Here is a 27,622-nt window from a genome sequence, read left to right as displayed (position 1 = left end):
GCAATCTGCAGAGGGTAATAAATTTTGAGTGACACTATTGGTAGCTACTTTTTACAGCAGCACCTCTGCTTGCTGATAACTATCCCTTACGTTCTCCCCTAAAATGAAAAAAAAAGAAAAAAAAAAAAAAAGACTGTCTATTGGCAAGAGGAGGTTTTATCCTTTAATACCTAGCTCTGTATCACATGGACAGGAGCACATCGCAACACCAGAAATTTGAGAGATGTGAAAGCAATAGTGCAGAAGCAATGTAGTACAGTCATTGTCTCCTCGCGCATTTTAGGCTAAAAGGGAGACAACCAAAGGCCCAACTAGACCAAAACCAAGCTCTTCCTACATGTTAGTACATTGAGTATGTAATGCAGTAAGATTATACTTTAAGATTATACTTCAAACTATTCTGCAGTTCTACAAAACATTAAATAATATTTCATAATCTGTGATTGGTTTGGGTTTTTTTACACAGTTATTAAGGTAATGTGCTGGAGTTTGTGATTCAGTTCTATTCAGCTGACTGTTTATTATATTTTAAAAATAAAATACTTATCACATTAAGTTGTATTTATTATTTCTATAACCTCTGCAATTCTCCATGGACTTCTGTGTAAGAGGCAAAGGCAGCCTGGTGTTTGGACTACCTTTTCTCAGAGGAGATAATGTAGGGGGAGATAGGTAGCACTAAACAGTGGTTCATTAAGCAGTTTATTGTTCTTCCAAAAGACTCAGATGTTGGAGGATTTTCCCATCTGTCAAATTTCCTTTGTTTTGCTAGTACATGCTTGTCCCTCCTCCATGATTAGCCCAACATTTGGCAACATTCTTTGTTGAAAGCCCTCCCCTTATCCATGTCTGGATCAGGTACATCCTATCCCCATCAGGAGAAGCAGCAAGCTCCCCATGGCCTGACCCTGCTGTTACATATTGAAGTGTCTCCTATCTTACTCCTGCTCAGGCAAGCTTGGGAAGCATCTCTATTGCATGCTAGGCCAAGCACAATCAGCTGGGAAGGTTTTGCTGCCTGTGCTTTTCACCCTGCCATTTGTGCCTTCAATTCCTTGTGCTCAAGGGTTTCTGTGCATGCAACACACTTCAGCTTTTATTTCAATGATTCATTAATGTTTTAAAATACAAATCTCTTGGAATCATAGAATTCAATCATTTATTTAGGAAGTCAGGTGAACATCAAATGTCTACAGATTGTAGTTTTACCACACACAGGCTATTCTGAAGATAAAATTTTTAGTTTTGAAGCCTAGGGAAGACCTTTCTCACCAATCACTTGCGACTTCCATTGAACTGGGAAAATAGTATGAAAGCATGAAGTGCTTATTAAGTTTACTGTTTTAGTTCACCTAGTTTACTGCTTTCCCATCTACCTTTTACTTGCAGAGGACTTAATATAAAATAGAAGCTAAAGGAAGCACACTTACCCTGTTGTCTGTTTAGCTTTCATTAAGTAAGTTGGTGCACGGTTCACACTCATTCTCAAAACCAGCCCATCATCTAAAAGTATTTACGTAAGACTCTTTGCATTATATAACAACTCTGCAACACTAGTATTAACCACTGACATCTGCCAAGGCTGACTAGTAAGTGCTTTACAGTATCAATTCATCCCAAGCAAAAAGCATGTTTGAGTGCTGCAGTGCTCTTGTTAACACCAATAAGAAGTATCAGAGCTCATATGACACCTAGCAGAAATTAGTACCCACATTCAAAGAAAAGCTTTTGTTATTTTCCAGAGTATTATGTGGACTTTATTGAGATGACTGCATCTGACACCTGCTGTAATATAAAATGCAGCTATAATTAGCCAACTGATGCTCTCCACAGTTTAGGTCGAATCCCTTCTGTGGGAATTATGCTTTAAAATATTCAGAACTCCAAGTGGCTCTCATTACATTTAATTTTTACTTAGAATTAGGTGGTCTAGAAAAAAAATTTAGGATTGTAATAGCCCCCCGCTGAATGCCACACAGCAATGTGAAAACCCATAGATTTTTTTCGAAATAAAAAAATGAGAACAAGCAGACTACACTACAGCCTTCAATTGAAGTCTGGCTTTGCTTAATTGTACTTTTTGCACTCATCAGTCTCTCCTCTTCAGAGCAAGCTACAAAAATTGCCTGAATAGCCAAAGAAAAGTTTCCCACAGTCACTGGTCACAGAAAAACACCATTGTCCTTCCTCACAGTTTGATGGACAACATTTCTATAAATGGGTAGCCAGTCTGTCAATGGTACCCTTGCTGAAAAGGCAAAAGAAGAGAACAGATTCTGCCAATATCTGACAAAGCATGTTAACACATAATCAGGCATTCACTAGTCAGGCAGCTGCCCCTGGGACCTTCATAACACAGGTGCCTTTAAGCCATTTCCTATTCACAGATAAAGGAAACAAGCAGGAGATACCTGGGAAAGGAGCAGTCTATTGTCGCCTGTCAAATGTCCATCTTCTAGGCTGCCTGTATAAAAACAGAAAGAACACAAAAGAAACCTCAGTCTGAACTGCTAAATTATAAAGCAGCAAAATACTCTCTGACTCCATAATTTTAATCTTCATTTAAATAATAATTTAAAAGGTTACTAAAGGAACACCATATCTTATGTACCTTCTTCATTCTTTTTCCTGCATCAAACTGAGCAAAAGATCAGTTGTGTCCCCAAGGCCAACAACTAAAGTCAGCAATGGCTATCCCTGGACTGTCACCTTCACTCTCTGAAGCTTTGGTATGGTTTGTCTATACCTAATCTTCTCTCTTCTTCACCCAGCTGAGATTATTAAATCAATCTTTAAATTGAGGAAACCACAATTTTCTGAGGGTCAGTTCAGTTTAGTGCAAATAAAAGTTGATTAAATGGCAGAAAAATACTCTTTCCTTAAAAAAAAACAAAACAAAACAAAAAACTTTTACTTAGTGAGCCTAACAAATAAGTGACATTTCATAGTCAATTTTATCTAAAGGCCACAAAGTAGACTGACCATTTAGCAGTGAATAGATCATGATAAGACAACAATTAGCTTTAAGTGAAGCAAAATTTTTCTATTTTGTAATGGTGCAAAAGATGTATATTTCATACACTCAGCATATTAAATGCTAAAAACTACTAAAAACTATAGTCCCAAGCAGGAACTCAGCTTATATTTAAGTAATTTCATTTCTTTTTCATGGTAATTCTAGTAACCCTGCCTGTGTGTTTAATGTTAAACACACAAAAAAGCTTTATCTAATTTTATGGAAGTTCTTGATGGAAGTAATTCATGGAAGCAATACCTAGAAAATTATTTCAGGAGATGCATCACAACAACTGGAATTGCCCTGATTTTGTTGGGAGGCTCCTGCAGGTAATGCACCATCTCTGAGAACATAAATTGCTGCAGTGCAGCACAAAACACTTCAAGCAGAAGACAGAATATTGCACGGTACAAACAAATAAGTGTGTAAAACTCTTTTGTACACTACCATATGAGACAGCATTGATGTCTTACCTTCTTCTCACTAGTTATGATTTCTCACAACTACAATCCGCTTACAGATCTACTCCTTCACACAGGCTCTGTGTGTGTGTGTATATATATATATATGTGTATATATATTCCTGAAATTTAAACATGAAAGTTTCTAAGGTCCTGCAATAAACTTATCAAATGGAATTCGTAGTAATAATGAAATTAAGAGGAGGTCAAGAATTAATAAGATTAAGGTAAAATTTAGTATGATAAAATGTAAAAGAAAAAATATTTATGCTATCTTTTGCCATTTTTTCTTGGTCAGGTTTCAGAGTTCTGTACTATGAGGTCTCCTACCACTGTCCATACCTGTTAAGCTTAGCTACAGTGACACTTCTCAACTTTTTAGGCCTCCTTTTTCTGCTGAATCAGTTTCAGGTCACTATTAAATTTACAACCTAGGCCCAGGCTTGCAAAGGCTTCTACACACAGGCTTAGCCTTATGCACATGAATAGTCCTTTAGAATTCATTAGAATGATTTGTGCACAAAGTAAGCAGGTGCATGACCAGCTTCACTGAAAGTTTGGGACCCAAACTTCATATTCCCTGTTAACAAATGCCTCTTCTGCTTTAGAAAAATATTGACAGTGTAAAGATAAGTGTGATCCTTTGTGCATTTACTACAATACAAATGACTTTACAGGTACTTTATATCCAAAAAGGGTATTATGTATTTATTTGTAGAGGAAGTTGAAGAATACTGCAGGTGGTATGAACACAGAGGGACGTATCCAGAGAAGCTTACAAGATTCAGGTACCTATCTTACTTTGTCATATGAATATATGAATTCCTTAAAGCTAATTTGAGAGGCTCAACACAACTACATAATACAGGCCCCTAATTTCAACTATCAGTCCACAAATCTCATATCTAAATTAGATCTGGATGTGGTTTTTGAAGTCTGCCAGGGGTCTGCCAGAATACAGAATGATCGATCAGACCAATAATGACAGATGTGGTCTCTGCAATGATAACTGTCTAGCTACTGAGGTACAGAAATTTATATTCTCCTGTTGAAACAGGAGATAAATTTAAATTTAGCAATATAACTGTTCCACGGAAAAGACTAAGACTGCAGTGTTTAGAAAATAACTTGGCTCCCAGCTAAGCTATGTGGAAAGCTTGTACATAGCACAACTGAAGAATCCTATTTAATATATTCCTAAGCATCCATCACTGTTATTTATTTTAAAATAATAGTCAAATTATACTAATAAAGATGCAAGCTTCAGCTTTTAAAATCAAGCACTCAGTAATCAAAATACCCCAATAGTTAAATTTTCTCTGAAATAAATATGCTATATTCCTGTTCCCCTGTTAAATATAGATTTTCAAGTGTCCCGTTAAACTTGAATTAAATATATAATATGTACGGCATGTACATATTAATGCAATGGAAAATTATTAATTTTTAGTCTGTCTTCAGGTATGAATGCTTAATTTCACAATGCTTGTGTCAAATTCCTGACAGTTTGCAATAAGGGGAAACACTGTGAACATAGACACCTACTCTGCAAGGCACCTTCTACATTTTTATGTGATAGTCTCACAAGAAAGTGATAGGAAGGAGACTTATAATCAAATCTTTCAAAGTAGCTATAGAAGTCTAGAATTTGCAAACACAGAATAATTATAATAATGGTTCGCTGACTTCCTAAGAAGAGCTGTTGAGCTAGGACTTGCAGGGGTCAGTTCTCAATCCCAAATTATAAACTGAGCTGAAGGATTTTGTGCAGAGTGCTAATCATATTTGCAGATGGCAGCAAGAAAGGGGGCAGCCAGGCATATAATATTTAAATATGTCATAAAATTACTAGACACAGACAATGAAAATAAAGACAAAAGTGAGGAAGAACATGAAGCAGTATTAGAAAATCACAAGGGTAAAAAATTTCAGAAAGGAAGGGTCATGGCTATATGTGCATGCCAGGATAAGGACACTAAACAGAATGCAGGCAACAGCATCAAGAATGTTAGGAATGATCAAATTACTGCAAGTCATAAATATAAGATACTTATAGGTTTGTTGGTTTGCCTTTTCTCTCTAATGGCAAATACATCAGGGCTGTATTTCCACCAAGACATTTTGTAGATATCCCATTCTAATCTTGTCTGAACAATGCTTTCTAAACTTTAATGAAGTGAAAGAAACACCAAAAGATCAGAAGAGGCATTTGCTTTGAAGGAATGCAGCTCCTATTGGAAAACTAGATTTGCAATTCAGAGCCTTATTTGATGAAGTTAGTAAGCACATGACTACATTTTAGGGATGCAAACTGAGGTTTTTTTCAGCTGGGCTAGTGCTTAAAATTAGGCACCAGTTTAAGTATCTTGTTGAACCAGGATCTATAAACTTCATTGGAGTGATGCCTTTTCCTGGGTACTTGGGAAGCAACAGAAGTGAAGTGCTCTTAATTCTGAAATTAATGCTTGGAAAAATGAATAAAAGCTTTTATTTTGGAGGGACTTGGTAATTTCCTATTTTAACCCTATTTAACTATTTACTGAGTACAATACTATCAATTTTCTTTTTATAACTGAGACAATTTAGAGCAGCACTGATAATCTGAATATTAGGAAAAACTAAATTTACAGCAGTTAGTGTCAAACTGAACTATTTTCCTGGAGCTCCAGGCAGAATTCAGAGTATTGTTTTTATCTTTGAAGATTCCAATTATTTCAGTTGGTTGTTTTGGTTTTTTTTCTGAAACATTGCCTCTTTTGCCTTTCTCTGTGCTACAGCTGACATAAGCAGAAGTACACAGCACAAGCTTTTCAATTCAGGAGAAAAATCTGCTTATACGTTACACAGCCCCCTTGGCTCAGCACTTTGTTCTTTGGCACAACAAACCTCAATGACTGGTACATTCTGCCAAGCACCCACCTTTCTTTGGGTATTAGTTAGGAACAAAATTAAAGTGTGAGTTCAGAAATTATGGTACTGTAATACTCAGCAGAAGAAACAGTGCTAGCAATTACAACAGTGGTGACCAACAACAAGAACTTGTGTCAAGTTACTGGGGTTTACTGTGATTTTAAATTGCTTAAAGGCACCCAGACTTGGAAAGAGGTGAATACCAGAGGTGTTTACCATTTTACAAACAAAATAAAAAGAAGCAATAGTCCAAAACCAAAAGAAAATAGTTTTCTATTTCAAAATCAATTTACTCCAACCACAATATTTGATGTTAAAGAACTTAGTGGATTTGCGTTTACATTTTTCAAGGTGGTTTTTGTGGGAGAGGTTTTTATGTGCCTCAATGATCCATTCAGGGATCAAAGCACAAAAGGTTTAATATTATCATGACAACTCTATCCCTGAATGTTGAAAGCAACTCCAGATTACTCCCTCCCTTGTTTATCATGTTATTAAAATATGTGGACATAACTGTCAAGTTACATATATTTAAACTTTCTGATTCATCTTTCTAAACAAGTATAGCTCTGGCAATCTGCTTCTTGCCAGTTTTCTATAAATTTATTCCAAACTACCAGTATCTTTCCAGCAATGAGAGCTGCCAATATTTTATTGTTTCACCAGCTTTAGCGAGCATGCCATGTAATTTTTCGCTGCCTTTACGGAGGCCTAGATTTACTGTGGCCAGCTTTACTTCCAGAGGCAATTTCAAGTGCATTCATTTTTACTGTGCGCTACATGCAGTGAGCACATCATCATCTTCTGGAGCCATTCTGCTCTGCTCTGTCCCTTCTATTAGATATGAAGGTTTAACATTTCTGCCTTAGCTGTATTTGCACTTTCTTCCCTCTCTATGCTCATTTTCTCACATGCTCGCATTTTCCTAATCTCTTAAATCACCTTGGATTATTTCTGTTCCGTTCATGTTTGTCTAAAGCATTGCATAATTTAATCTGTGAAATTTCAGATGATACCAAATTTATTCAACTAGCAGTTGTAACCCAGATCAAGGTCTTCTGAGACAGAGCAAGTAGGAAGAAAATCTTTCAACGTAGGAATCATTACTGTTTCTCTAAGAGAAGACATTTGCAAACAATGGGAAGAAGGCCGAGATCCAGTTTCTGATTAGATAAATAAAAGGTGGGCATCAACAACTCTACTGACTGCTTGATGGTCTTTTGCCTACTCTTCTTGTAATGATCACTGAATAAATAATGGTGTATCACTCCCACCATCTCTTGAAATCCTCCATGTTCATCGAATCTCTCTTATATTTCCATGTAGCTTTCTGACATTTATATGCTTGTCTGTTTATTTTTCATTTGAAATATTTTTTATCTCAAAACAACCTCTAGCTACAGGTAAAGATAACATTCAAAAGCTTCTCTTTGCTTGATCTTAGGTCTCTCAGTTAGGAAAGCTACACATACCCATTGCTAAAGTAGGACACATCTGCTCCATCACTCCAGGAAAGGTGGATTTTTCCAAATTGGAATCTATCAGGTAGCTGAGCGCTTATCACTTGGAGTTAAAAATTGGTTCAAATGCCTGGACTTGATCTGTCTTTTCAGGTCATTGGGAATTCAGTCAGGACAGTCTGTCTCCTCCAACACTGACAAGCAACAAGCAATGCCAGGTTGTTACATCTGTGCTCCATATTCTGCTCTGGCCAGCAGATCACTTACATGTTAATTCAGTGTTGTAGTGCTGGTGGGGAAGGGGAAAGGGCAATGTATTTTCCTTTATTCTTAAAAGCTTCATGATTTGATCCAAATGACATGATTACATTTTGCAGGCAGCTCCAGCTGCCTGTCCAGAGACAAAACTGCAAGAGGCAAGGCAGCTTGAAGCAGCCCTTGATCATGAGCTAGCTACAATTACTACTGTTGCACTGAAATGCAAAACAAAATTTCACAGATTTTCTTAATTGACCACCATATTCTGTGCATGTGTTCAAAATGTCATTTGACAAAAATTGTGTGTTTTCAGGAATTAAGTAAATTTCTATGTATTTCAGAGCTTCTCAATCAGGAACACATTCTGCCATAAGTATTTCTGAACCCAAAGAATGGTCCTCATCAACTGAATCCAAGCAAATGCCATCTTGTTCACCCTAGATACTTCTGCAAAATGCAGATATCCATGCAATATAGCTGTCACCATTAACACTGAAGTCCTCTTTGGAAGTAATTTTCAGTGGAACTGAGCAGTGCTTTCTCTGATTGAGTCTCCCCGATTGTGGGTTGCTGCTGCTGAAAGCCTTGCTTAAGTAGGATTTATTTTCACTCCATCAAGGTGTGTCTTTTCTGGAAAGGAACTCCCAAAACATCAAATAAATTCATCTGCTTTTCTGATATTTTTATTTAATAATGTTTTAACATTTGTATATACAACCGCACTCAACATTTTTCAATGGAATAAAAAATATTGGGAGTCGATAGCGAACAGAAAGAAGTGCGAAGATCAAAATTAGGCTATCAAAAGAAACATCACGTCGGAAACCTTGTAAGCATTTATACTGTATGAGGAAAGAAATTTACAAGTAAACTGTCTTACAGGGAGTAGGATTTTGCAATTCCCGTAATCAAGAGTAGTCTGACAAACCCTATAGTCTGATTTAAAAACAACCCTGCTGCAACCAGAAGAGTCAAGGATTTGAACAACACATACAAACGCAAAAAAAAAAAAAAAACCAAAACAAAAAAACAAAACAAGTGAAGGCGTAACCAGAAAAGCACAGCTGAACCAAGGGCGGCAGTCTGATGTGCTGCAATGACCACTGGCGGTCCTTCCCCCACCAAAGAGCGCTCGGGGAGGCGCGCCCGCCGCGGCAGCTCCGGGCACAGCGGAGCCCGAGGGAGCGCGCGGCCGGCCGGGAGCGCGCGCCTCGAACGCGCCCCCACAGCGGCCCCGGGAGCGCGCCCCTCGGCCCGGGGCGGCGCTGCGGAGCCTCCCATTGGCTGCCACGCCTGTCCATCAGCGCTCGGGGCGGGGCCAGCGCCAGGCGCTCGTCATCGCGGGGCGACGGCCGCGGCCCGGCCCGGCGTCATGGCGGCGGCGGTGGCGCCCGGCCCGCTCCCGCCCGGAGCCCGCGCTCCGGAGGTCGACCCTGCGGCCTCGGAGGTAGCGAGCAGCGCCCTGCGCTGTCTGGCCGGGCTGGCGGGGCAGGTGAGTGAGGGGCGGGCGGAGGGAGAGGTCCTGAGCGGAGCTGGGCTTCGTGCCGCACCCGCTTCACATCACCTCGCTTTGGGGGCCCGCGCGGCCCTGGCTCTTGCTTCTGCCGGCCTGCGAGGCCCTTGAGGCTCCAGGAATAGAGGACGGAAGTCTGCCACAAACAAGGGAGCTGCCTCGCTTGTGGAGGTTGTTGGCGCCCGCCTGGCTTCTGGCAGGGCTGGGGCGGCGTTGCCGGCTGCTTCCCCCTCTGCCTTCAGCCAGGGCAACCCCGGCGTGCGTGGGCTTCTCTCCCTGCTTCTCTTCCCTGCTTCTCTCCCACGGCAGGGACCGTGCCTTTGCCTCGCAGTGACGGGACGTGTCACTTTGTAGTTTGACGGATGATCTCTTCCATGGGAAAGTGTAATTTGCTTAATTGCTGTATCTTAATTAATTACTCTGAATTGAAAAGCTACTGAAAGCTTACAGTGCCTTAAATCAAAATAAATTATCAGGAGCTTGAAGTTAGCCCTGCCTTGGTAATAACATGCTATGAAACACACAGCGTATCTGAGGGTCAGAATTTTTAAAGGTGCTCTGCTCTGTGTCCTTAAGTTGAAACACCTACTTTAGTAATATCTGTGGATTGTAGTGGTGGAAGGCCCTTATCAGGAGAAGACTTTAGCAATAACTTAATTATTGCTATAAATAATTTACAGATTAATTTTCCACTGTGGAAACATTTATGTAGTTCTGTGAAGGCAGTAGAAGCACACTCTTACTTCAAGAGTTAGCAGTTTGAAGGTTTGGGGCCAGATGATGAGTAGTATCTGCAGGAGCTAGTGTAACTTAATGTATGTTTGGTACAGAAATGGGCTCTTAGATGCAGAGGCAGTTTAGGAGTAGCTGCTGTCTGATCTGAAATTATTTTTCAGAGTGTCTCACCTCTCATCTGTATAGAACTCTTACTATATTTGCTTCTTACCTCCAAGTATGCTAACAGTTGTCTCTGTTTTCAAACAAAAAGCAACCAAAATTAAGGGCTTGACAATTTAGGCACTTCCTTAAGAGTCTCAGGTTTCCTGTCTCTGAAACGATTAAAAACTATCATGGCTTTTGAACAGGAGTACAGTGGTGAACAGCGTGATGTTCAGACACAGCTGACTCATAGGATTACTGAGGCACGAAAACTATCTATTGAGGTTTAAAGGCCCCATCATTCTTCCTAGTGAAAATTCTGAATGTGATCAATGAAGAGCTAGTGGCTGTCTGTTTATCTAGGTCTGAGGACAACGCTGTGAATGACAGTATTAGAACAAATCAGAGAAAAGTTAGAACTCTTGTATTTATGAAAAATACAGAGGAGACTAAGGGGAAAGTTTCCTAAGCTTTTAACTAGGGCATTCATCACAAGTTTAATTAATTGTTTCTAAACCTACATTAAAAACTCTTAGTTTTCTCTCTTGACTTCAGTAGCTTACTTTTTCTCCAAAGCTGGCTCTACAGCTAGTATGTAACTGGAAAGGCCCTGGTGATTTTTAAAAATAACTGGGTTGCACAGACAATTGTGGGAGAACTGTTTAAAGTTGTTTCATGCCCTCAGTAGAGTTACAGTAGCTATGGTGCAGAGTGTAATTGTCTTCTTTGGTGTTTGGAGTGTCTTCTTTCCGTGACAACGGACACATTTTACTGTCCAATGCACTGGTTGGATAAGGATCTGGTTGCTCCATCTTAGCTGTGAAAGTCCTTTTAATTGCTCAGTTGTGATCCTTTCCAGTTGCTGAGTTACACACTTGTCTGCCAGTGCTTCACTTCTGATAGATTTAACTTCTGTTTTCCCTCTTACGGATTCTAGCAAACTGTCTTGCATTTTTGATTGAAACTACTGATTCCCCATTTCCTTTTTATAGAGAGGACTGAGCATGTGCCAAATTGTTAGCAGTCACAGTTTGTGATTCATTATAGTAGTTTAAATTGGATTTATGCTAGTAAATTGGGCTGTAAGCAGGAAGATTTCTGGCACAGGGATTTTTTTACTGGATCAGTCAATGGCAGTATGTGACCAAGAGGATATCTGAGGATAACAACTCTTAAAACTAGTATAGCTGATCCTGAAAAGTTCTTAAGATTCAATTGATAGCCAGTGTTTTCATAAAACAAATTTCAAAGGACTGGAATTACTTATGGTCCTGTAAATTGAATAGGCTGTGAACTTGTACATCAGACAAAGGCTTGAAGTTACCAAAACACTGAATTTATAAATCTGTTTGTCACAGTTCTAATAAATAGTAGTATATGAAAGACTGAGAACTTACTCTATTGTACTAGTAACTTTTGTCAACGCAGGAGGGTTTCATTCTTTTATTTAAAAGCATTGTCTGTGAGATAAAAATATGACTAAAATATGACAGTGTAACTAAGTTGTGTTGCTTTTTGTGCATTGAACCACCTGGACGGGAGTTGTCCATTATGATATGAAGGCACATATCAGCTTATTCTTTTTGCGAAAGGAGGTTTATTAGGAAATTGCAGTAGCACTTCTATTTAGTTTCATTTAGATGACTTAATCAGCACCTTTTTTACCCTGTCAGTAGACTGTAATATAGCAAATAGGAGATATTACTCTAGAAACTTTGGGCAGAAATATATGCTTCAGATGATCATATGCACAGTGGCTTAATTCCGAAAGTAAATTTTATTTCTGCTAAATTCTAAATACATTCTTGATTTTGAAACTTGTTCAAGATTAATATACCTAGAACATTCTTTTTCATACATCCTGTGTACTTAGCTTAAGTACTACACAGGGATAACCATTAGAGCAAAAATTATCTAAAATACATTATGTGTCTAGTCAGACTGTCTCCTTTGCTATGTAATTTGGGAACTAACTGTGAATTTGGCAAGGCTGATCTTTGACTAAAGAATGAAGTTTCAGGCTTATAGTTGTTTACCAAATTGTGTTATTGCTGGGATTTGAAGCTAACATGGGACAGCTCATCATCCATAGCTTTGGATGATAGCTCCCATCTTCAAAGTGGTGGAGGCATTCTTGTGTCCAGTTCTCAATGGTTCCTCATACACTTTGTGGTGGCTTCAGGACATGTGTGCATTCTGTGTTCTTGTTTATAGTATTTGATACTGTTAGAAGTTAAATGTCTTTAGACCATGATTTAAAGGTCACTTTTGTCATCTTCCTGAGGTACCTTTTTCTGTTTCCACCCCCACTTTTTTTTTCAGTGGAAGGAGTGAGGAATGGATGAACAAATATGCATATGAACTGGGAATTCAGTGTTGCAAGCAGAGTACCTGTAGGTCCTCTTGATTTCAAACAAGAATTTTATCTGTATTTAGAATTTGGGATATCACTTGCAGGGTGTTTGTTTGGAGAACAGCCTACTTAGCTTTGGGAAATGAAAGTGATCATCTCTCTAAGGTCTTGAGCTTTAATTAAACAAAAATGGCAAAGTGGGGTGTGAAAGTGTGTTAGCTCATTGGAGTTTATTGACAATCATCTTTGCATTAGAAAGTGTATTTTTAGCGTATAGAAGATACATAATTCTTTGAAATAATACTTCAAATTCATTATGTGTGTTTTTCTTCATTATCTTGGGAGTTAAATATTGCAGTTCTTGGCAGTGAGAATAGACCGTAGCAATTGTTCATTTCAATACGAATGCATATACAGGAAAATAGTGTGATTTGAAAACAGGTTTAACAGTGGTGCTGTGTACTCTAGAGTTTGTTAAACTTTGAGATATTAAAAAATATCTATTTTTATGCACTTATTTTTAATATTGTGGTGGTTAATGCAAAACCAGCACAAAGCTAAAGCATCCTTTGGATTGGCAGCAAGTAAAAATTCAAGAGTGTCCATGGTGTTACATCAAGACATGGGTCATGCAGGCGTAGTCTTGCATTCTTGGAATAAAATCCATGAACTAGCAGGAGAACTGCTATTCTGGGTCATCTTTCTTCATACTGATGGTTCTAGTATCCATTAAAAGAAAAGATGGTATGAGTGATTAACATGAACAATATGCTTTCATACAAGGATTAATTAAATAAAGCCAAGGACCAAATTAATACAACAAAAGTATGATGAGTTAGTAGGGAATTTTTAGTTTTAGAATATCCTACAAATGTAAGCTTACTTGGAATATGGTAACTGCTTGGACTATAATTAATATGAAATCTTTCCTGTTCTTATCTAAAATGGGACTGAACATAATTGTCGTCTTGTAGAAGTCTTGTATACTTTTTGATGTTAGTACAGATAATATAATTTTTATTGTGTTTGTTTTGCCCTGTTGAAGCTTAATCTCGGAGAGGATATTGTGAAAGTTGTAATCGATTGGAGCAAGCTTCAGAGCACATCAGCACTTCAGCCAGCCTTGCTCTTTAGTGCACTTCAGCAGCATATTTTATGTTTGCAGGTAAATATTTCACGGGACACATTTGACTTGACAAAAGTGATAAACAGCTAAAAGTAATCTCAGCTGTAAAATCCATAAAATTACTTTGCTATGTTCAACAAAAAAGGAATGTAAAAGTGTTAAATGCTTGGGATTCCACTCTGCTCCATAGGTTCTCGCATGTACGGATTTTTCAGATTAGTGGTGGGAATAGCCACTGTAGGTGAGCAGGCTGAATAAATGCAGCCTCATTGATTTCTAGACTTGCATTGTAAATGTGATCCATTTCCATCTATGGTGGGTTATAATTAAGCAATAAGACACGGCAGGTGTGTGTCATGCTATGATAATGATTCCATGCGTTGGGTGAGTTTTGAGGCTCATAGAGTGCTTTCAGTGGTTCAAGAAGTGGCATTATCCCAGCATGACACATCCTGGAGTGTCTTACTGCAATTAAATATATTTTCAGCGTAGGTTGTTTTTTTTTTTAAAGAGTAATTTCTTTGACATTAATGTCTCATCTTGCCAAGTAGCCAGTCACCATTACTGTCATTTCTTTTAACTATTTGAAACTTTCCAACCCTGCCAAAAATCATTTAATTGCATGGCAAGGGAGGGTGAGCAGTTTGTCAGCTGGTAACTGAGCAGTGTTTTGACCTTGATAGTTCATATGGAGAAGATGGGATTTGAGTACTACTATTTTGCTTCAGCTAGTCAATGAATTATTTGAGGTGCATAGTACTGAGAAGATGAAAAGGGAAGTTTCGGTATTTTCTTGTTTGTAGGTAAAGGAAAGATCTTGTGTTTTCCAGACATCCACCAGATCTTTGGTGTGATGAGCAGAAAGAGAAAAAACGCAGGATAAAAGCAAATAAAATTTTATATCAAGCATGTAAGAATGCTGCAAGTAGGAATTTGATTCCATTTCAGAAAATGTGATGGCTGAAATCATGTTGTCTTTAAATTTGAAACTCAGACTACATGAAACCGATGGAGATTAAAAAAAGACAGGGACATATATGTACTGAGGTTTTGATGTTATATCGTACATAGGAGTTACTGCAGTAAAATAAGCATTTTTCCTGCCACAAATGTCAGTGCCTTTTCTCATTTAATTTCGTGACCTAAGTAGATAATCAACCGTGTCGAGCAAAGCATGTGTTCATGATAATGCCTATGTATTTCATGTCTGTGTTCTCATTCACTTGGGCAGCTACAGTTTCAAGTGGAGAATGTAGTGCTGATGTGATAAAGTAAAGGCTTTACAATGTAAGAGCACTGGATTTCATGTTAAGGAGGAAAAATACTAAGCCTTACTGAGTAAGCATTTGAATGACATGTTAATTAAGTGGCATTGATGCCAGCAATTGAAGCTTTGATTTAGCTAGTAACATGGGAGTATGGGCAGATTTTCACGGAAATTTGGGAGTTTTCCTCTACAAACTTCTAAAAGACACAGGTCAAAAACGTCAGAATTGTGGTGTGCACCGATTTGGAACTTCTTTTTAATCTTAATCCTCTGTTCCCTCAGAGGAAGATGTTGTAACTCCCAAAATTATTTCCATTGGTCTGGTTTGGAAATTGTAATAGTACTTGTCTTCTTGGCTTTGGGACTTTTGGACTTGTATTTTTTTAACCCTAATACACAGTTTTCTTTGTTCAGCCTCTCTTGGAAAAACTCCAGTCATTGATGAAAGAGGAAAATATAGACCATGTTGAGACTGCAGGTAAAACAGAAAGCCAAACAAGTTTAGATGTTTATGATGGTAACAGTCAGACTGAAGAAAAATATGGAAGTTATGACTTGAGAGATCTGAAGGATGCTCATTTTAATTTTGATCCGGAAGTGGTCCAAATAAAAGCTGGAAAAGCCGAAGTAAGTGATTTATGTGAGTGTAAACACAGAAAAATTAAAGACCTTTCTAAATATTAAATTTAAAGAATGAAATAGATATATGCCATCATGTTTATACCTGCAGATTGACAGGCGGATATCAGCCTTCATCGAGAGGAAACAAGCCGAGATCAATGAAAATAATGTCAGGGAATTTTGCAATGTTATTGATTGTAATCAAGGTAACTGGCTAGCCAGACTTTAATCTTCATTGCAATTTAAGTTGTGTGGGGTTGGTTTGGGTTTTTTTTTGTTGTTGTTTGGGGTTTTGGGGGTGTTTGTTTCAGTTTTTTGGGGCTTTTTAAAATTATTTTTCAAAAGCACTAATCTATATTTAAAATGAAACCTTTTTTTTTAAGAGTAACTTTGTTTTAAAATGTAGAACTTGCATGTGCACTGCAGATGTCAGATAGAAAAATAAACTGAGTAGTCACTGGATGACAGTGTTTAATGCATCCCATACAAAGAGATTATTGTGTAAATTTGAGAACTGCTATCTTAGATCATATGATTTCGTAGCTATTGTTCCCTGTGTTTTAACTAGATATTCCTCCAAAATAAATAGAGTTGCAATTCAGAAATGTCTTGTGAATTACATATCCAAATTTAAGTTAATTTAATGCTTGTTAAATTACAAAGAAGTATTTTTTACAATGAATTTGAATTACTAGCTACTTGAAATTACTTTTTCTTTTTTACATTGCTCACATTGTAGTAGAATTGGCTGTATCTGTAACCAATCTTAAATCCATCTGGCAGACTGGATCCCATTTAACAGGATCAGTAACTATAGCCAAATGCATCTTTGAAGTTAAGACAGTTTTATATAAATAAAACTGCATAAGTAGTACAGAGATATTTTCTAAGTACCTGTGAACCCACATGTGCATTGTCTCTGTGCGGTACTTAAGCTCTTAGAGATCAAAGCTTATTGTTCAGTAAGCTTCTTAGAGAGTTAAACTGCTTGAATGTAAGTTGGAATGCAAAGGACATCTGAAGTTTAGTAGAATATGCTAGATAGTGAAATACTGTTTCCCAAAATTGTTAATTATGTACAGAAGAATTGATAATAAGACCTGTCTCATGGTTCAGGCATAATAAAATATGTATAAATCTTTGGTGTAATGAACAGAGATTAAAATACAAACATTAGAATAAATTAAGGTGGTCCATACTATGGGATTTATGGTTAAGCAAATGAAAGACACATGGATCAGATTAAATGTAGAAAGTTTTAGGAAAGAATGCTGTTGAGTAAACTAGATCACTCAAAAAAATAGGAGAGTTTCAGAAAAGGAATCAAACCAGAATAACAATGGTAAGCGGGAAAAAGGCTTCTGTACAGGAGGAAGGAAATAAGTTACAGAGAAATGCAGTGAAAAGTAAGAACCAAATAAATTTGGTCCTGATCCAGTAAACTTCTATATACATGTGTGTATGCATTTATAGGAGTGACTTACTCAATTAAGTCACTCCTATAAATGCATATTAAAAGCAGTAGGTCCATGCAAGTGTGTGAAACTATTAACGGGCGAGTGTTTATAGAATGAATTAAGTATTTCTGATTTTTTTTATTGTTTGAAACATTTTAATTAGATGAGTTTAAAGTATCAAGGCTTTTATATTTTCAATTTCAGAATATTTTCAATTATAGAATATTTTCAATTATAAATACATAATTTGGACCTCACTTGTTATATCATTATTTATTTAGAAAATAGCTGTGCCAGAACAGATGCAATTTTCACACCCTATCCTGGATTTAAAAGTCATATAAAGGGTAAGCAACTCTTTTAATACCCATTTAAGTATACAGATATAATAGCACTGATAAATTTTTGATCTCAAAACTTTTATAGAATGCTTAAAAATGCAAACTCAACTTACTGATTTTTGACTCTAGTGAATACTTTTACATCTTAATTTATTTCTTCAAGGTTCTAAGTCCCCTAACTGCTTCACTAAATTAATGGTTAGGCACTAAAGACCAAAACAAAATAGCCGATTTTTATTGTCGGAAAGGAAATGTGGAATAGATAAAGTGGGACAATACTTAGTTTTTCTTCTAAGGTTAAGCCCTCAATAAAGAATTGCTATTAAATAGCATTGTCTTCTATTTGTCATTAGTTGGTGCAAGTGTATTGAAATAGAATATAATTTGGGGACAGTGGAAGTCCTAAGACATAGATTTGTAAGAAGTGACAAGCTGGGGAATGAGTTTATCACTGCACTGTTTTTTGGAAAAGAATAAATAGTATAGAAATTATTTCTGACAGAAGTTGTGTGTAAAATAATGCTTGTTCATCTGCTGCTCCCTAGTTGTACACAAGTTGCCCTTCTTTAAAAACAAACAAAATAGCCAAAATTAGAATGAAAGTAACCCTCTTTTGCATTTTTGGGAGTGGTAATACTCAGTCACTTGATACTGGTCCTAGAAACCAATTAATTATTTTGAATTCTATAATTCAGAATAATACTGTAGAACACAATAATAAGTATTGAAAGGTATGGTGAGCTAAGAAGGAAATGGGGAAGTGAGTTTGATTTTAGAATCTTTCACAAAGAACCTCTTTCAATAATCACTGTTTTAAACTGAGTGTTAATTTGTTGGTTGGATGGCAGCATAATACAGGAAAAAAAGGAAGTTTGCATTTCCAGGAACAGTTCATAACTGAAATGTGAAAAACACTTAGAAAGGAACTGGAAATAAAACCAGCATAAATTAAAGCAAGATTGTAGCATGTGGCCTTCATGAGGTATTGAGTAGGACAGGGTGTGCGTGTATGTGCTTCAGCATCTGGAGCTGCCAGTATAGTCTCTAAATCTCCAATACACTGCAGTAGTTCTGTGAGGAGAACTTAAGAAATTACTCTGATTTAACGAGAAGTGAGCAAAATCTTCTGATGAGGACATGGCTCAGCGTGGGTAAAAGCTAGTCCCAGATACAGCTGAAGAGCTGAAGCTTTTACCCAAGTAACAAAAAGTAGAATTGAACTTCATTGCTGAGGTTTCTATTGGTTCTTCCAGTTGTGTATCTCCCCTAATCTTCATGCATTTATGATGCTTCCTGTAATACTGGGCTGGCCTCTTCTTTGCATTCACAGAAGCTCACATGTACAACTGCTGACACAGATACCAAGGCTTCTGCTGTTTATCAGTGAATGATGACCAATTCTTGACACCACCATTCTACATGAATGTATGGTGCAGGGGGATAAGGGCCAATGAATAGAGGAACCAATGTGATTTCAGCAGAAGCCGTTTATTGTTTCCAACACAATCCCAGTTACAGATTCTCAGTCTCCAGCCCACGTGGGCACACATCTCTTGGTTGGCTGAGTCCCTTGTTCAAGAGGCAGGTACATCTCCTTCAGGACATCTAATTAGTCACAGTCCATCAACACGTTGTGCCTCCTTTATCTAGGTTTGGCATTCTTGGTAGTCAGTTTCTCAGGCTCTTCTAGCCCTGTTTTTCTCAGTAACCTTGACAAATTCCTGAGGGTTCTAATAACAGAACTGCAGGTGGCTTGATAAGATTACTCACAAACAGTTTAGTTGGTTTGTCAAAATGGTCTGTTATACATTGCTACAGCATTGCTATAGTATGAGTAATTCTTTTGCTTTGCATATGTAAAATCTGGGGGTCTTGATAGGTTTAGTTACTCATACAAAAATAAGAAAATGCTTTTACTTGAACTTTGGATTTTAATGTGTGTGGAACCCTTCATATGCCAGACTTTTGTAAAACCGAATTAATGCAGGTTTTCATGCTTCAATATTTTGATTATTTTAGTTAGATCTGCTTTGTGTTTCATGTGCGTGCATATATGTGAAATTGATTTTCTCTTTATCTAGTTTCTAGGGTGGTAAATACTTACGGCCCTCAGACTAGATCTGAAGGAACACATGGGTCCAGTCACAAAGCCAGCGTGCCCACGCATGATTGTGGAAACCAGGCTGTTGAGGAGAGGTTGCAAAACATTGAAGCACACTTACGGTTACAAACAGGTTTGTATGATGTTTTAGTTTTGACTTTGGTGTGCTATTTTGTGCTACAGTTATGATTGCTGTGGTGAAACTGGGCAAGTCTACAAAAACTGATATTGTAAAAAAAGTGGATAGATCCACTGAAGGGTGTAGTTCACCCAAAGTACAGTGATCTAGTGTTTAGGGTTTTATGCCCAAGATGGAACCCAGTTTTATGCCCAATTTGAGATGCTGAGTTGGTAAATGTACACTTTATGTGGTGGCAAATAAGAGAGAGCACATCAGAACAGTATTTAAAATAATATGGAATATCTGGAGATTGGGGTTTTCCATAGCCACTGGAGTCCTGCCTTGACCCACTGAATAGGAAGAGCTGAGTTTAGGACTAAGGGCTGCTTCATGGACAACTGGTGGGCTTGTGGTAGAATGAACACAAAGGATGACCTGAAACCTTTCCCTAAAGAGATATTTCTTGAAATACATTTAGGCATAAAGCTTATTTCCCAGAATGTGGGAAGATTGTTGTCACTGCTTCTCTTTAGGCCTGCCAACATGAGTCCATACCTTTCACTAAAATAAATGCTATAGCCATCAAGCTACTGATGTTTTTTAGGTAGTTGCTTTCCTCACCCCAGCCCTGGTTTTTCGTAATATGGTACTGAGGCACAATGAGGCATTTATCAAGGAGGAATTAGTATTTTTCTTGAATATTATTTCCAAAACACAACAGAAGTGCAATCTCCATCTCGGAAAGTGAATTTTCTACACATGACACTGCGGACACTCATGATTTGTTTTGTCTTCTAAATACCAAATAGGTGCCAATTCATTATCTTAAAAATATTTGGAACATTGACTAGATTGCTAGATTCCTGTGTCTGTGTAGTGTATTAAAGTTCTCTGTCAGCAAGGAGAGTAAGATATGCATAGATACTCTTGAGGCAGCAGGCAGAGCTTGATGCTTAGCTCTACAGCTGTCTCAAAAATCAGCTGGCTTTTGTGCAATGGAAATAGAATTTGGAAGTGGCTGGCCAGCATTAGGGTTACAGTTGGTAGCTTTGGAGTTTATGCAAATCAGGGTCCTTGCTTCCAGGTTGTGCCTATAATAGGTGATCAGATTTTGTTTGAAGGAATGTGTCAGCTAAGCTATAGTATAGGTTAAGAAGATGGAAGCATGCAACACCAGCTCAACTCCTGTTCAAATCAGCATTCACGGGGAATGTCTCAATATTATTTGATGCATATGCCAGCAGCTGTGCAAAAAAGACTCATCTGAGCAGGTAACATGCCTCAGCTAGCTGTTCCACCAGTTTTTGCTTCCAGCAACAGAAAGAGTTAATCTTAACTCAATGGCTGTTTTTCAGAACAGCTGCTTGTGCTAGTACTGCTCTTTTCCCTTTACGTTGAGCAAAAGCAATATTAAGAGTGGTAGCTTAATTTAATTAGTAGGTGCTGAGTGTTGAGTAGAGAGCAGAACTGAAGGAGTGAAGCTACCTGCACAATTGTTTCTTTGAAGGGACAAAATAGATGAATGGCAAAAAAAAAAAAAAAAAAAAAAAAAAAAAAGAAAACACCAAACCCCACATTAGTGCTTATTTTGGTCATTTGTGGAATAGAACTGGCTTGACTAAAGACTTAGAAATAAAAGGAAATGTGTGTCAAAAAGTGAAAGCTTGCTATGGTCTTGGTTGCCAATACAGTTCAGAACCAGACTATCATTTTAATTGCAGTAGCCAGTACTGAGCTGTGATAAACAGTTATTTCATATAGTTATTTCATTATATAATACTATGGAGTGCAAATAAGATGCTTGCTAAGGCTGATCTTTTGATCAGTTGTATTTTTAGACAGAGAAACAAGCCCAAGCTGCTGTAGTATAGAAGAAAATAGCAGATGGGTTGAGGTGGGATTTTTTTGGTGCTGTTAATTTTGTGATGTGAGTGGGTTTTGTTGTGTTTTTTGGGGTTTTTTTGTTGGGTTGGTTTTTTTTGTTTGTTTGTTTGGTGTTGTGTTTTTGTTTTTGTTTTTGTTTTGTGTTTTTTTTTGTTTTGGTTTGGTTTTTTTTTTTTGTGTTGTGGTTTTTTTGGGTTTTTTTGTTTTTTGTTGGGTTTTTTTTTGTCAGGGTGGTTCTTGGATGTGCTTGGGACTTTTTGTTTATTTGGTCGTTTTGCTTGTTATTTTTTTTTTCAGACCTCTGTTATTCAATTCAGTACACACATTTCCCCACTCCTGTTCTCCTGTCTGTGGTCAGACAAATGCTCTTTTTTTTTCAAGCACAACTCATACTTGTCCTCTAACCTCTGATGCTCAGTGGAGATTCTTCTGAAAGAAACCTATCTTAGATATCAAAGCTGAATTCATGTGTGGTCTGCCATCCCATCTGCTCTCTCCTAATGCTGGTGTCAGCTTTGAAGTGGCAATATTTCATGTATGACCAATGTATTGTAAGAGTGATCATTAGTTGTTTCAGGGACCTTGACAGACATACTTTAGCCAACTACATGAAGTTGTCTTACTGCTGTCATTGATTGCACTGGCTTATCAATCAGGTTTTACCCTGCATCATATTAATTATCCTTCCTTTGTATTATCCCATTTATATTTATCCAACATTTATTTTGTTCAGCTACTGGTTGATAACTAATCTTGAAGAATTCAATGAATGTCAGACTTGCAATCTTTTGTTTAATAAGTTATTCAAGTGCTTTTTCTGATTTTTTTTGCATTACTACTGATGTATTTAGGTGGTCCAGTACCAAGAGACATTTATCAGAGAATTAAGAAGCTTGAAGATAAAATCCTTGAGCTGGAAGGACTGTCTCCTGAATATTTTCAATCTGTAGTAAGAAATTTTCTCACATTCTTTTGGCATATTTAAATGTGTTTGTGCCTTTTGTGCTTGAATCTTTGATGTACAGAGAAAAACTTAGAGTGAGAGGGCAGACACTTTTAGTAAACAACTCTGGCTTGATGAAGTGGTTATATTACATGTGGACCATCTAACCAAGTTCATATTTACCCCATTTCTCACTCAAAAAAAGAAACTATCTGTTGGGGAAAAAAAATTGCTGCCACCCAAGCTTAACTAATTTGTTAGGAACGTGTCAGAGAAGTTGTATTTCTCTCCCTTGTCGTAAAATCTGAAGTGCTACTTGTGTCAAGAAAATTGACTGAAGTTTTGATTTTTGATACAAATCATAAATGGCTTAAAACAGCTGATATCATTTGGGCTTCTATGATCTGATTGCCAACGATATGTGAATAACTTGCAAAAAGATGGGAGAGTAAACTGTTTAAAAGTGGCTTCATGTGATTCTGGGACTTAGTTTTCTTTATTTCTGGTTTTCAGGCAGAGCTGTCTTTCTGAATAGTACAACTTTAACTTCACTCACCAAAGGGTATTAGGACACAGAGAACATTAGTTGTTACTACATTAGGCTCTATTTGACTGTAGAAATTTCTTGTCTGTTATCTTGCTATTCTTTCCCCATGTAATAGTAAGAATGTCTCTTTTACTGTTGATTGCATTTTAATTTATATCTTTTCCCTTGAGAACAGCCAAAGAAGAATCAGTTAATAAAAATCACTAGCAGTAGTACACATTTTTGTTTAATTTTTTAAATTTGTGTTGGAGACCAATAGAGTTCTTTATTTGTGAGGCTATTCCTTCGAGTGACTGAAAGCAGAAGTTAAAACATGCACTTTCATAAGCTGAAATTTCTATTTAAAGTGCTGTAGGATCTCTAGAATGAGGATCAGGGGAAAAATTTTGATGGTGGCAGTAGTAGTATTGCATAGTAATTAGCACATTTTATCTGAAGTTTGCATAAATATTGCTGTGGATATAGGCAAATTTTAGGGACAAAAATATTGACAGTTTCAAAAGCTCAATTTTGTCTGAAGGAAGCTTCAGTTAAATTGACAGTTGTTGACTGCCAAGTGTGGAGAAGCTTCAACAGCTTCTGATTCTCTCCAGTAGTATTTGTCATGATCCAAAGAACTTAATTATAAAAAAGGTTTCTTTAATCTATGGAATGGCAGTCAGTGTTTTTTCTATACTTTAGAGACTCTTGACAATGTTGTTACAGAATTATTTGTGGTCTGCTGTCAGTGCAACATTAAGTCTGTTTTGATTGTCTTTTCTTCAGAGCTGTTCTGGCAAGAGGAGAAAGGTTCAATCTCCCCATGTAAGTGCTATTAACTCTTGTTTTTCTGAAGTTTAGGATGTTTTGAGTGGAAAGTTAGCAGAAGTTCTATGAAGCAAGTATGTAAGTTCTCAGAAGCAGCTGCATCAGTATTGGATAGCTTGCTGCCAAAGAGAGAGGGAAGAAGACAGAAACTAAGGGTTGTTACAGTGAAATGAGTCTTCTGAGAAGAAATACTATGGGGGTTGTCACAGTTGGGAGGATGATAGAGTTAAACAAATCTATAATGCTGTTAATCAAGCTGAGAGTAACAGGCAGTTTCTTTATTCCGATTCTGTTAACGTCTTCTGGTTTTGTTTTGTGGCTTAGTGTCTTCTGTTGATTTAAAAATTATTTTTCAATTTGCTTTATTGTTTTATGAAAAGACAAGTAGAAATGGCTGGCTTGGCAGAAGTATTGCAAAAGGATCCAACAGTATAGCAGATATCAATGTCAGTAAAACTTGCCATTTTCACAACACTGTCACATAAGGGGATGCCTTTACCATGGCTTAGGCCACAAGAGAGAAGTTGTCATTGGTACAGGTGGGACCATGGCTGGAGCCTTGTCTGCTCCTAGCTATCACCCTTGGAGACAGATGGACTGGGGAGAATGGTAGAATGGGATATGGGCCATCTGAGACTTGGGAAAATAGCCTTGTTTAGGAAAAAAATGTCCTGCATAGGGTGAAAGATTTATATAAAAAGGATGATGACCAGCTTGTATAAGAAGAAATTTTAAAATTGTCTATTAAAATGGCACAGAGGAGCTTGATGTTGGGCAGTAGGAAAAAAACCCTTTAGCTGTAAACCCAAGTTCTGCAAAATCTAGGTAGTCTCATCCAGTGTTTTAACATGAAGGGATTTTTTAGGGTTTTTTATGAGCAGTCTAAACAAGCATTCCATAGAAGAAGCATGAATATATTGATCCATGATTAGGACTGTCTTTCTTGCAAGTTTATATTCTTTTTCCTTTAAATTTAAATAGGCAAAGACTAGATTCAGACAATTCTGCAGAGGTGCTTCTGTCACTTAGTGCAATATGCAGTGACCTCGAGTATCAAGTGATAAGCCACTTCTCTAGCAATTACCAGATGTAAATGATTGTGATTTTTATTTTGTTCTTTTAGCAGAGCTATTCACTGGCTGAACTTGATGAAAAGATCAATGCTATAAAACAGGCATTACTGAGGAAAACAAAAGAAAGCAAGTCCAAGGAGGATGAACAGCTTCTTCGATGAAAGTATTTTCAGAATCCTCATCATGATCTACACATACCTAAACCTTACACATACCATAGACCTGAGTAGTGTTCATCAGAGATGACTAGCAGTGAAGACAAAACATGCATATAAGCTCCTTCTGGATGATCGTGAAAGCTTTCTTTCGGAATAACTTGCTTAGAAGCAGCCTTATTAATGAAATACTTTAAAATGAAGAATGTTTCAGGAATGTCATTCTAATAATTCGTTCCCTTCTGTTATAAAGGAGGACTGCAGCATTGTCTGTATGTGAAAAGTCTTAACCTGCACACAAAAGCTACATCTCACATGTAACCCTTGGTGACTAAGTATTCAAAAGGACTATCTTTTGGATACTGTTCATGTAAGTAGTTTGCATAGACTTGTGAAATTAAATACTTCCTCAGAAATAAACTGACTTGGAGAAAAAAATTACCAAAACCTTGCAGAATGCATGCTTACCTGTGGGGTTTTTTCTGTATTTATCACTGTTTTCACTACTGTTAGAAATGCAGCAAATTGCATTCCAGGTGTTTTTGGAAATAGTATACGTGTAAATAAAAACAACTGTTCGTTCCTTTTTCTGTGTCTTGTGGGAATTCAGATTTCATAACCTGTTCACAAACAATGTATTCTAAAAAACTATCTGAGGGGAGATTTTGAGGAACGTGCCAGCAGGGCACCAACTTCCCTTCCACATGCATGCTTACATGACTTTTGAAGCATGGATGCTAGCTTAAAGTCAGACCTTTGGCCAAACGGTGAAGAGAGATTGTGTTGTGACTTTTTGTTTGGGTTTGTTTGTTTGTTTTTAATAAACCATTTTCTATTTATACAAGTTCTTTTATGTACTGTCTGTCATTATTTCAGTTTTAGAAGAAAAGTAGCTGTTACTAAGGGAGTTTTATGTAAACTGCTCTGCTTACAGCAGCTGTTATGAACAGTATTGACTTGACACAGCCTTTGAAAGACAGTAGGTGTTTTCTGTGCCCTCGTCTTTTTGTCCAGTATAACATTTGTTATACCAACTCGAGCTAATGTTTCTCTGGAGGTGAACCAGCAGAGATGGGAGAGAAAGCTGCTTGAGCTCTTGTCCTGGCTCCAGGAAGCATGACAGTGTGATAGAACCTCTTAAGGTGCATGTTGTCCTTCCAGGAAGAGATCTGAGTGCCTCAGATTCAGCAGTGGATACGATTCAACTGTTGCAGTTGAAGGTTGCCGTGTGTGTTACAAATCAGTACAGTATCCTTCAGAGACACCTGTCATTACATGAGGCATTGCCACTGTTGAACATCCTAACAGTACATTGTATGAGGGATGTTTTGGTAAAGCAACACAGTGAGCTGCAGCTTTCTTTAAGTAGATATGCTTTACTTCTGTTTTTGGTCCTCTGGCCCAGGAACCATAGCTCAGAAGTGTACAATGTGGCCATAGTTGCCACACCACACACTTCAAACAGTATTTGAAAGAGAGGTAGGAGGTGACTGTTAGAAGGCCAGGAGGAATGGCCAGAGGGATTTAGCCTTTATAAAGCAGTAGCCTCCACTCACGTGCATCGTAACACAAGTACTGGTGGCTACGGCTGCTGCATTTGCAGTAGAGGTACTTCTGCAGTATGTAATTTTCTTTAGAAAATTCCAGAGTGAAGCCCTATAAAAAAATTACTTGGCAGATCCTATGCTTAGAATATTTTCTAGTATTAAAATTCTGTATTGTTGGTTTACAAGCATATAGGTGTATATACAGAGGAAAAAAGCCTACAATCCTCATCAGGGTCAGTTCTTGAAATGAGTTGCAAACTGCTGATTTCCTCAGGAGATACTGGTTACAACAGCATTAGCTGTTTAACATTTAACAGTATTAGCTGTTTCAAAGTGGCTTTTTCTGTAGTGACTTGCTGGCTACTTGAAAGATCTCTTGCTTTGGAACCGTCCTCTTTCTTAAGATGGCAGTAAGATAGCAGTTAAGGGTTAAAAGGATTATGAAGAGCTAAGGAAAGCAGCAGATGTACTTTGGATGGTAATTTTTTAAACTCTGTATAATCTAACAAATAGATGTGACAAACATGATAAATGTCATGTGGCATTCATCTTGCTTTGTTCCTAGTCTTTTGCCATTCTTTGGTTTCAAGTTCTTACTTTCTTGATGCCTAATGCCAATATTCATGTACCTTTTCAGGGGGAAGATATTCTCTGCTCTGAACTGAATGTTAAATATACTCTCTGAAATATTTCAGAGATCTGCCAAGCTGTTGGAAGTTTCTCTTCCTCTGCTGTATGATTTTATGTGAGGCATAGAGGAACAGGATGCTCTTCTGTGGTTC

General features: G+C 37.5%; 1 protein-coding gene across 2 annotated transcripts; it reads left to right on the top strand.

Annotated features, from left to right (window-relative positions):
* The first annotated feature begins 8,891 nt into the window (after positions 1–8,891).
* Positions 8,892–26,139, top strand: MBIP (MAP3K12 binding inhibitory protein 1). Of its 2 annotated transcripts, none has more exons than XM_063398926.1 (9): positions 8,892–9,597; positions 13,896–14,015; positions 15,658–15,870; positions 15,974–16,070; positions 17,603–17,668; positions 19,744–19,896; positions 22,620–22,717; positions 24,024–24,062; positions 25,192–26,139. In XM_063398926.1, the coding sequence occupies exons 1-9, from the start codon at positions 9,202–9,204 to the stop codon at positions 25,297–25,299; spliced, it is 1,290 nt and encodes a 429-aa protein (XP_063254996.1). In that variant the 5' UTR covers positions 8,892–9,201; the 3' UTR covers positions 25,300–26,139. The 2 variants fall into 2 exon arrangements, with proteins under 2 accessions (XP_063254996.1, XP_063254994.1); XM_063398924.1 differs by having other exon boundaries at positions 8,897–9,597; positions 25,189–26,139.
* The last annotated feature ends 1,483 nt before the right edge of the window (positions 26,140–27,622 follow it).

Source organism: Prinia subflava, chromosome 5 (genome assembly GCF_021018805.1).
Source record: "Prinia subflava isolate CZ2003 ecotype Zambia chromosome 5, Cam_Psub_1.2, whole genome shotgun sequence".
NCBI lineage: Eukaryota > Metazoa > Chordata > Aves > Passeriformes > Cisticolidae > Prinia > Prinia subflava.
The sequence above is the reverse complement of the archived record's forward strand: the minus strand, read 5'-3'. Positions and strand labels throughout refer to the sequence as shown.

Coding starts and splice junctions, on each gene's coding strand:
- MBIP (XM_063398924.1), top strand. CDS start 9,202: ATGACCACTGGCGGTCCTTCCCCCACCAAAGAGCGCTCGGGGAGGCGC. Junction 16,071..17,602: donor TGTTATTGATTGTAATCAAG/GTAACTGGCTAG, acceptor TTATTTATTTAG/AAAATAGCTGTGCCAGAACA. Junction 17,669..19,743: donor ATTTAAAAGTCATATAAAGG/GTAAGCAACTCT, acceptor CTCTTTATCTAG/TTTCTAGGGTGGTAAATACT.